Here is an 11,177-nt window from a genome sequence, read left to right as displayed (position 1 = left end):
ATTTTAGTTTTCGTGGAAGTTTAACTCCGAAACTAATATATCTTCTCTTCTTATTTTCAGGATGTCGAATGAACCTAGACTCGACTTTCCCATGCTTGACTTAACAGGCTCGGATTACCACAGTTGGGTAACCGATGTTGAGAACCATCTCACTTCAAAGGGAATATTACCCATAATCCAGGCACCTAACCCGGATATTGAGTTCAACCGAACATCTACAAAGCATGCTCAAGCAGTTATCTTGATGCGACGCCATATGGACAAGGCACTCAGATCGGAGTATATGTCGATCAAGGATGCAAGAGAGCTATAGGTAGCGCTAGAAGAGCACTTTGGCAATGTCCAAGATTCCCTCCTCCCTGACTTGAAGGTTCAATGGAACAATCTGCGCTTTGCTGACTTCAAGTCTGTTACTGAATATAATTCAGAGGCTCTTCGCTTACAATCCATGTTGAGATTCTGTGGGCAACCTGTCACAGAGCAAGAGTTAATTGAGAAAACTCTCTCCACCTTCCCCGTTTCAGCCATTGTGGTATCAAAGCAATACCGTACTGAAGTCAATGCTGGTCGGATCACGAGGTTTCATCAGCTTATCAATATTATATCTGTAGCTGAGAAACATGATAACATACTCGTGAGGAATTATAATTCAAGGCCCATTGGAACTAAGAGCGTTCATGAGGCGAATTATAATGCACCCAAAGGAGGGCGCAAGGAGCGGTACCCTAAGAATGGGGGACAAGAGGGACGTATGGGCCCATATAACCGCCCTAACCAGGAAGGAAACCACAAGTTTGGTGTGAATACACGTGGTGGTAATGCCACACGTGGGAGAGGGGGTCGTGGTATCCCTAGCCGTAATGGTGGCTCAATGGGTCGTGGTGGTGGCACCAACCCTCCTAGGGAACACCCGCAACGTGCACAATGTGCACCTCAATTAAAGGGAGGCAACCGCAATGATGAGTGTCATCGATGTGGATCAATTGAGCATTGGTTCAAGCAATGCAAGGCAAGCGAGGAACTAGCTGCAAGCTACAAGGCATATAGAGACATAAGAGAGCAAGAAGTGTACCTTGCAGAAGAAGAAGAAGATGGTGGAGATGTCAATCTCACCATAGAGGACTTCAAAGCTGAAGATGAAGTGCACATGGATGCAACAGACTTTGATTAGATTAGTCCTTTTTATTTTTCCAAGAACTTTTGTAATGGCAATTTGCCTTAGTCAATAAATGACAATTGTATTAACTCTTTCTTATGTGGCAGACCCAATAAAATGTGATGTCTAGGAAAGTCATTAAGATTCTTGGTACTTAAGAGAGCCTCGCTCTACCAACATCTCTCTCTACTTTCCTGGTCATATTTGATTGGAGTTACCAAAAGGATAGAGTGACTACAATGTGTCTTACTTTGATTTTATTTTGGATTAGACTTTGGAAACTTTGATGTAATCATTGGCTATTAATAAAGTGTCAATTCTTTTACTTAATGTCTTGGACATACCTTAATTCGAACTTTATTATATAAGAGCCAATGGTTTTCATGTGGAAACACATTATGAGAATGGACAGAGTTCCTTTGCATCACCTCTAATGACTACGGATGTGAACGAGTATTAGAGAAACTTATGTGTCGCTCTAGTGGGTTGTATGCAACCACTATTTAGTTATTGAATCCAACTATGTCATGAGAGACGACTTATGGGATTTTGACACATATAGGCTTTGACATGATGATCCGTGTATTAAAGACTTTACACGGACATCCATTTTCAGAACGAAGAAAAGTAAGAACCAAGAATTGGTTCGAGGAGCTGCACATGTGCCTCATGGCGCCATGATTGTGCAAAGACAGACCATACATGGCCAGTGCCGCCTACCCCCTGGGCAAATACATGGCATTGACGCCATAAACTCCTCTCTCTAATTCTCAAGTCTATTGTGACATTATGGCTTAACCAAAACCTTTATTGGTTGATTATAAAGCCCATGTTTCGTTCTGTAAATCCTGTTATTTAGGACTGAGACCATCCTATGCAAAGGAGATTGAGGAAATAATTCCATTCTCACAAAGAATCTAAGGGAATTCTATGGATTTGATCAACCAACTTGCGGACCATATAGATGTTTTATGGTGTTGGTTGATACGCAAACACGCTGGTCACGTGTTGTGCCATTATCCACTCGTAATGCTGCTTATACTACACTCCTAGCACATAACATATGGCTACGGGCTCACTACCCAGATCATCCCATTCAGTCAATTTGACTTGATAATGCTAGAGAGTTTACATCGACAGTTTTCGATGACTATTGCATATCATTGGGTATTGATATCAAGTATCATATTCCCATGTACACAACCAATTGGTCTCGCGGAAAAGCCACCATTAAACGACTACAATGGTAGCCCGGACATTGGTAATGCGCACCAATATTTCCGCTTGGGTTATGCAATAACGCATGCAGCTATGCTAATTCGTCTACGACTCATAGCAGCCACTCAACTTTTATTTGCGTTACAGCTAGTGACTGGGTTCGAGTTTAATATCTCGTATTTATGCATATTTGAGTGTGCGGTTCATGTGCCAATTGCGTCGCCACAGCGCATCAACATGAGTCATTGCAACGAATGCATATATATATTTGTTGGACATGAGTCTCCAACTATAAGTTCGCTATATAGAACCCTTGACAGGCGATCTCTATTTCGCTGGATTTGCGAATTGTCACTTTGATGAGACAGTCTTCCCGTCGTTAGGGGGAGATTAGAACATCAATGTTCAACAGAATCGACAGGAATTGTCGTGGTCTGTCCCCACTATGTCTCATCTTGATCCCCTAAAAGTGACGAGATCACATATACCTGCTGCAAACATGCCTGCAAGGATTGATGTCCCCACAAGAGGACATGGTGCCACCCAGAGAAGATGGGTACTGCACCACTACCATGGATGGTAGTATGGTGACACCACAAAGGTGGCATAATGGCGTCATAGGCCATGGGTTCCGCTAGAGAGAGTAGGAGACCCATAGGTTCGATGGATTCTCGCCTTAAGAAGAAAGCGAGTTTGGCACAACTTGATCCATTGATCATTGATACTCAAAATCCATCTCATGAGAATATTTTGGATTGTGGTTATGTCCAAGAGACATCGTTGGGGGACGCCTCAATGTTAGAACCAATTCCTAAGAATATAGAGATCTCTACGAACTACACTAGTGTACATGAGGACGTGGAATTATTGAGACCAATGACATCGAACCTTACTCCGTTGAAGAATGCCAACGTAGAGAAACTTGGCCTAAATGGAAAGATGCGATCCAGGTTGAATTGGATTCACTAACGAAGAGGAAGGATTTCTGGCCTGAGATGCCAACACCTCCTAACATAAAACCTATTGACATTAACAGGTCTTCGTTAGATAGCGTGATGAGAAAAAGAGATGGCAATCTCACCTTATGGCGCAACGTTTCTCACAACGCCCTGGAATCGACTACGAGAAGACATATTCTCTCGTAATGGATGTCATTGCACTCCACTACCTTGTCAGTTTGGTAGCTTCCAAATAACTGAACATGCAGCTTACGATTGTGGTCACTACGTATCTTTATGGGGATCTAGATACGGAATATAATGAAGGTTCTTGTGGACTTCATTTACCCAAGTCAAGTGGCTCTAGACCACGGAGCATATTTGCAACGAGGTTGAAATGCTCACTAAAATGACTACTTGATTGGGAAGGGATATGATGAACTATGCCCACGCATTTCCATGACAAGTTTTGGATTTGCAATGGTCGCGGTTTATGTTGATAAACATAATTGGAACCCTTGAGAGTTAAGGGAAACCGCTGAACACCTGAAATCCGAGTTTGAGAGGAAGGACCTTGGGAGAACACGGTTTTGTCTAGATTCAGAACTTGTATACCGTGTCAATAGACATTTTTGATAAAGTCAAAGATGCACCACGGTCGTCCGTAGTCTTGGCCCTAAAAGGGATCCGTTTCGTCCCAGGGATGATGACGAAGACGTGTTAATAGCAGAAGTGCTTACGTATGTACAATAGGCGCATTATTGTACTTTGCACAATACAAGACCGGGCACCTCAATTATTATGAACTTGTTGGCTAGATATAGCCCCGCGCCAACGCAACTCCATTAGAATGGTATAAAGACAATCTTTCGATATTTGAGAGGTACGATTGATATGGGCTTGTTCTATCCCTACAGAAAAAGAGACGACGGAAGTGTGGGATCAGACCCCATAAGGCAAAATGCCACCTTCCGTACTCCTCCTCCCCTCCATCGAAATGACAACAAGCATTTCTAAATATTGAAGTGAACCATATCCAATTAGAGGATATTGTAACGGACTTATTCACTAAGTCGTTACCAAAATCCACCTTCGAGAAACATGTGAAGAGCATCGGATAGAGAAAGTTATCCGAACTCCCATGATTGTAGCAATCAGGGGGAGATATTGACATCAGGGGGAGGCATGATGTCTACATGTTCGATCTCGAAGAGTGAAGGACGTGTTGTGCTCTTTTTGTCCTTCGACCAGGGTTATTTTTGTCCCACAGGGTTTTTGTTACCTGGCAAGGTTTTTAACGAGGCAACAATCAAAGCGTCATCACCAAGTTTGAGCGGCACAAGGGGGAGTGTTGAAGGATATCGACATAATGTGTGCCTCTACAAACTAGGGTTTAGAATTGTAATAGGAATGTGTTGTAGGTATTCAATTGTAATCAGATTCTATTACCTTTTTGGGTACCTTGTAACTCCCTATTTAAAGGGCTCCTAATATCAATGATAACACACAATTCTATTCTCCTACAACAACAAAAAGGAAAGAGCTTCTATTACAATATTCAAAACATATGATGTTTCTCCCTTCGATATGCCTCCATTACAATAGCTTCAGGTACAATGTGTTTCTCCATTAGCAATGCTTTGAAAAAACAATAGCTTCCATTTCAATATTCAAAACATGCAACAGCCATCGAAACCTATCTATACAAACTCTTATTAAACAAAGCTAAGGACGCCATTGTGGTGTTAAGTGGCAGCTGCATAGTCTTACAGCATATTTACAATTGGGGTCTCTAATAACTTGACGTGTAATCCCAACTGTGTAGAAAAAGATGTGTTGAACCCTTGATTGGTATCTTCTGCTATTCTGATAGCTATAAATACCCATCCTCAAATGCTTATATGCATCAAGTATCCCACACGATATACAGGCAGAGAAAGAAATAGAGGCAAAGGCATACAGATAGAAAATGACTTGCTTCTTTTCAAAAGGGTCTATTCTAGTCATTCTCCTTTTAGCAATCTGCTTGGTTAGTGAAGCTCAGCAATGTCGTCCAAGTGGAAGGATTAGAGGAAAGAAGCCCCCTCTTGGACAATGTAACCAGGAGGATGACTCTGACTGCTGCAAAGCTGGAAAAATGTACCCAACATACACATGCTCACCCACAATGTCAGGTAACACTCAGGCATACCTGACTCTCAACAGCTTTGAGGCAGGCGGTGATGGAGGAGGCCCATCTGAATGTGATGGCAAGTATCACAATGACAACACTCCAGTTGTGGCATTATCCACCGGATGGTACAACGGTGGATCAAGATGTCATAACAACATCAGAATTAATGGTAATGGGTGCAGTGTAGTGGCCATGGTAGTGGATGAGTGTGACTCAACTGAGGGATGTGATGCAGACCATGATTATCAGCCTCCTTGTCCTAACAACATTGTTGATGCTTCCAAGGCTGTCTGGAAAGCCTTAGGTGTATCTGAGGACAATTAGGGTGGCTTAGATATCACATGGTCCGACGCATAGGTGAATTAGAATTTATTTGCTTCTTTTTCAGGGTTTGATGTTGCTTGATTTTGTTGTTTTATGTCATCTATGTAAATGGAATCTGTTATATAAGTAAATTATATATAAAAAGTCAATATGGAATAGACTTCTTTGTTTATATGAACAATGCTAAAGCTTTTGTTATCTTATGATTTGTTTCTTCCCAACCTTAATACATCTGATAAAAGAGATACATGTAATCTGACGCAAGAAATTTGTAACCAAGAAAGAAGAAAAAATTGACAAAGAAATAGCTCTGAAAACTGGAATTGTGTTCCACCCTTCTGGCCATTATTGAGTTGAATTCACCTTGATATCAAGTTAGCGGATCAGTAATGTCAAATTCTTAACCACAACTAGAAGTCCAGAATAGTATAATGGCTTGAAGAGAGCAAATAATATTATAGATAAGATTCAAGTTAGCAAAATCAGTTTTAACAAGATAACCACTACTACAAAAACTGCATCACACAACGGTGGAAATCTGTTGTGTGATGTGCACCATGTCTGTCGTCTATCTCGATGTTGTGTGATGAGTACACTCACACAACGGTGAAACACCGTTATCTGAATATCATAGACACAACGCATTGCTTATAACCGTTGCACCAGTTCTGCGCATGCCAATGCCAGAAATTGGATGCGGCGCATTTTCGATGGTGATCAGACAACAGAATTAAGTACATGCTGTTGTTGGTTAACTTCTCACACAACAGAAACATAACACTCAGACAACAGTAGTAAGTACACACTGTTGTTGGTTAACTTATCACACAACAGAAAAATATGGCGACTGTTGTTGGTTGTTCCTTCACACAACAGGTATCATAAGTAATTGTTGTATGTGTGAGGCTCACTGTTGAATTCTTCACAAGTCATACAACATCTTATTTCTATACCGTTATGTGATTTAACATTGGACAACGGATATGTATTCGTTCTGTTGTGTGAGTTTTAATTGGACAACAGATATGTATTCGTTCTGTTGTGTGAGTTTTAATGAGACAACAAAATTTGGTTGGTACCGTTGTGTGATTAAAATTGATTTGTTGTGTGATTAACGCTATATACGTATTCATACAACGTAATGTAATTGACTGTTGTCTGATTATTTTCAATTCTTTACCTGAAATATTTCCACAAAAATAATGCACAATATATAAGATTTAGGCATTCAAATACTCTAATTCAACAATCTAATGTACCAAAAGAGGTAGCATTCATATATATATATATATATAATATATATATATATATATATATCCATCCATTCCATAAAACCACAGAAGGCATTGTAGCTAATTACATTGAAAGAAAGCAAAAGCTAATTACATTGAAAGAAAGCAAAAGCTGATACAACATGTAAGTTCCAAAAACATGCACATATGCTGCATGTGAATATATGTATCAGCATATATATATAACTGAACAAACTGCCCTCGATCTCCTTCAACCAATTACTTGATGGCTCCTACATATATGACTTGACGACAAATTTTGCCCACTCATTCCGGATTACATCAATGTCCTCTTGGCTATACATGTAGTTGCTTCTCCTCTCCCACTGAAACAGTTTTAAGTTAACAACCCAACATTACCATACAGATCATTCAAACAAATAGAGAATATCAACTTTAGTAACACAAGTATATATATATATATATATATATATATATATATATACAGCTCATTCCTAGCGCGTACCTTACGAACAAACGATAGATCCTTATCTTCAATTATATCTCGCATGTATCTCATCACGAAGTAGCCACACTCCGTAGAGCTAGGTTGGGGAGGAATACCCTAAGCAAGGCAGATACATTTAACAACAAAAGAACATAATCAAAATCTGCAATAGTTTAAAAGGTAATTCAATTCCAACCTAGCTCAAACATACTTACCGCTAAATTCTTCCACAAAACTGAACTCCTGCCTTTCTTACCTCTGTGTGCATTATACATAGCAATGGCACTAAAGAAAAAAACAAGCACATTATCACTTGCACACATGATTTTTCCCAACACCATGCAAACAGTGATGTATATATTGGTTCAAGTATAAATAAATTTTGGAGACTATAAACATGAATTTGAAATAAGCAGGTACTATATATATATGGAGACTAGCTATGACTTACGTATCAACAATTGATCTCCATTCTCCAGTGGGTAACCGCCTCTTCAACGGATCCATGAAATAGACAGTGTTTTCCTCCGGATTCACAACAGTAAGCATCCAATGATTACTACATATAATGAAATAATCAGATTTGTATTCTCCACCCATGTTTATCAATACTTACACACAAATGCAAAGTTTTACGTATATAACAAAGAACCTTAATGAATCACTTACTCTGCGTTATAAGGCAGCAAGAAAATCTGGTTTGGTTTTGCCGTTAAAAGCCTATCCTTGATATGCTGGGACTGGGCATGACCATCCCCGTACCGGATTGCACCGATCATTGAAGGGTCAACAAAAGCAACCATATCCAGCATTTTATATCGAGTCAATAAATCAAGAAGGTACCTAACATTCCAATATACCAAGTTTGAATTCAGCAACAAGAAATTCACATCTATACAACTAAGGAAATAGCTTATATTACAAAGAATATAAACATCAGTTTCTATTTACCTCTGGTATACACTATGCAGTTTCCAGTAACTTCCCTCATGCTAGCAATTCTTTCAACATCTGATCCTAGTATAAACGTCTTTCGTTGATACCCAAATACTTCAGACTCCATTTCGAACGTGATAGCACGCCCATCTTTAAATGCCTCTTCACCCCAATTGCAAAGTATCTTCAATGGAGCTGGCAAGGAAGGTGCTAAAGACTTTAAGCTAATTAGTACCTTAGCATTTTCGTCTTCTTCCAGTACCAATTTTTTTCTCTTCCTCTTCTCAGCTTTATCCTTGGTAAATTTCTACAAAACAAATTGAACTCAACTGATGTAAGATTTTCAAATCTTTATAGCTACACAATTGAGCAAATAGGGTTCAAAAATGAAACCTATTTGTTATCAATTATAATGAGAAATTACCTTGTCATGTGACATTATGACCAGCTCTTTTGGCCATGCTACCCAGCTCCCCATGGCTTGCCTAACAGTTAGTATTTCATCGGCCACAGGAAATGGAACTAAGGCTTTCTCATCTACAACACAATAGACTGAAACTCGCACATTATTATCCCCTAGTGGATAACCATGACAAGTTTGAGAGGAGTCATCGCATTCCATAATAGTAGCTAAAGCTACAATATGGTCAATTGACCCTAATGCCAACTTGGCATCAATCTCAACTCCCATCACCTGAAACAAACAACAATACACTCGGTTATAACAAACAACTCACACCATATATTCATTCATAATTTCCAAGTCATATATAACTATACTACTTTGCACTAGTTTCATATACCAACATATATACCTTTGATTTTTCTTGCTTTGTTGTCAAATCTATATACCCTATAGGGTCATCATGCACCTGAGCTTGATCTTCTTCCAGTTTTGCATTATCTACCACCTCAGCCAACTTGCCCTGGTCATTATGTTTGTGGTTAATGGGGACAGATTTGGCATCCTTCTCCTTCTTCTTGGAAACCTTTTTAAGCACCAGCTTTCCTTCCAATGCAGCTAGAACTTTTGAACTGATTTCCCATCAAAACGAGTCGCTGCTTCTTCCATCACATCACATCTCACTTCACCAACACCGGGAATATCGGTTTGTGAACAACTACCCACAGAACCATGCAGATTACTTTTGTTGCTTGTCCCACTACGCCTTCCATCTACCTTTGCTTCTAGCTCTGCAAATTTAGCAATCCAAAATGCCCTTTCTTCTGCAATTATCTGCTCCTTAGCATTTTCAATGATCTTCTCTTTGTGCTCTTGTAAAATCTGCTCCTTGGCCTCTTCAATGATCTTCTCTTTTTGCTCTTGTAGAATTTTCTGCACACTCACTTTCACCGCCTCTTGGATGCTCTCCTTTCTACGTTTAGGGAAGTGGAAGTAAATGGAGGGGTTCACATAACCTCCCACGCCTCTCACTCTTCCAGGATGCTCAGGAGTCCCCAAAGCCAACGTCAATACATCATCACTTCCGCTAGTGTTTAGTTCTCCAATAGCAACCTTCTCCTTCAAGGTAACCTGACACATTTATAGTATAGAACTTAAGCGGCTCAGCAACATAACATTACATATAGGCATTGATCTGAATCTTGATTGCACTCACAATTTTTTCAGCGCACTGCTTTGTCTCTTCATCCTTGAAGGTCCCCTGCTTGGTCTGACGTGCTTTAATCCATAGTGTTGCTCTATCAATTTCTTCCTCCTCCATTGATTCAGACTACCAAAAAGAATAGTTAATAACAATCGAAGCTCAAAATAATCAAGTACCTAACTTGGGAGAAATATTGTTAACTAACCAGCTCATCCTCCAACCCAGCATATCCCTTACGGGACATTCGATGCGGATATTTGTTCTTGCGGCGCCGCAATTGTTGGGTCTTACGCATTTCCTGCAAAACAAATGCACTTAACTAAATATCTTTTCATATTCATCCATTACAAAATTAGGCTATAACAACTATAATGTAAAACATACCAGAAACTTTTCGTTTGTCCGTTCGGCCACAAATGCAGTCCAATGATCTGCATTAATAAATCTGTAATCATCTGGAGGATACTTTAAGGATTCTGGGTCATCCAAGAAAGGGATAATGTAATTTGTAGTGAGTCGAGACTTGAACTCCCTCCATTTTGATGCAGCAGATTCAATTACCATTTTTCTGTTTTCAGGACCAAGCACAAATGGCACCTGTTTACACAAAGCATACAACAAAAGTCCCTATAAGTTTCAGCTCTTCCTTCAATATATAATGAATCACTGACTGGTCTTACGCATAAGGAGAGACCAATTTTAATAAGCACCGCATAAACATCACATATCCAACACTATATACCTGCACACGTTGCCATATTTTCTCCTTCTCCTCGGGTGTCACTTCTCTCCATGTTTTCCTTATTAATGGTATCTTTCTGCGAGCTAACACACCGATGTACGATTGCATTTCCTTTGCCACTTTCCCACATGGAGTCCCTTTTCTGTTAAAGAGAACTATTTTCTTTTGTCTTAAGCTTTTGCGCTTTGAAATACGAGACATTGTGACACAATGCCGCTTCAGAAGTTTCAATCCCCCCGTCTCTTGATCATCCTTCTTCTTAGATTTCCTCTTCTTCGAAATAGATGCTTCAGAGGATCTTGATGATGAAAAGTCCCCTAACTTGGACTTTGTCTTTGTCTTC

The 11,177-nt window shown here is 39.8% G+C and overlaps 3 protein-coding genes across 3 annotated transcripts; 1 reads left to right on the top strand and 2 right to left on the bottom strand.

Annotated features, from left to right (window-relative positions):
- Positions 1 to 5,281: 5,281 nt before the first annotated feature.
- On the top strand, positions 5,282 to 5,809 carry LOC121048867 (kiwellin-1-like). Its single transcript, XM_040511981.1, has one exon. The coding sequence runs from the start codon at positions 5,282 to 5,284 to the stop codon at positions 5,807 to 5,809; it is 528 nt and encodes a 175-aa protein (XP_040367915.1).
- Positions 5,810 to 6,634: 825 nt separating this feature from the next.
- Positions 6,635 to 8,504, bottom strand: LOC112179894. Its single transcript, XM_024318382.2, has 6 exons — positions 8,501 to 8,504; positions 8,219 to 8,392; positions 8,001 to 8,108; positions 7,765 to 7,834; positions 7,568 to 7,666; positions 6,635 to 7,427 (listed from the first exon to the last, which is right to left on the bottom strand). Exons 2-6 carry the CDS (start codon positions 8,359 to 8,361, stop codon positions 7,335 to 7,337), a joined length of 513 nt encoding a protein of 170 aa, XP_024174150.1. The 5' UTR covers positions 8,362 to 8,392; positions 8,501 to 8,504; the 3' UTR covers positions 6,635 to 7,334.
- LOC112179893 lies at positions 8,373 to 11,052 on the bottom strand. Its single transcript, XM_040511529.1, has 9 exons — positions 10,835 to 11,052; positions 10,477 to 10,689; positions 10,298 to 10,389; positions 10,105 to 10,218; positions 9,573 to 10,019; positions 9,301 to 9,474; positions 8,910 to 9,179; positions 8,501 to 8,792; positions 8,373 to 8,392 (listed from the first exon to the last, which is right to left on the bottom strand). Exons 3-9 carry the CDS (start codon positions 10,385 to 10,387, stop codon positions 8,373 to 8,375), a joined length of 1,407 nt encoding a protein of 468 aa, XP_040367463.1. The 5' UTR covers positions 10,388 to 10,389; positions 10,477 to 10,689; positions 10,835 to 11,052.
- Positions 11,053 to 11,177: the final 125 nt, after the last annotated feature.

This window comes from Rosa chinensis, chromosome 7 (assembly GCF_002994745.2).
Source record: "Rosa chinensis cultivar Old Blush chromosome 7, RchiOBHm-V2, whole genome shotgun sequence".
NCBI lineage: Eukaryota > Viridiplantae > Streptophyta > Magnoliopsida > Rosales > Rosaceae > Rosa > Rosa chinensis.
The sequence above is the reverse complement of the archived record's forward strand: the minus strand, read 5'-3'. Positions and strand labels throughout refer to the sequence as shown.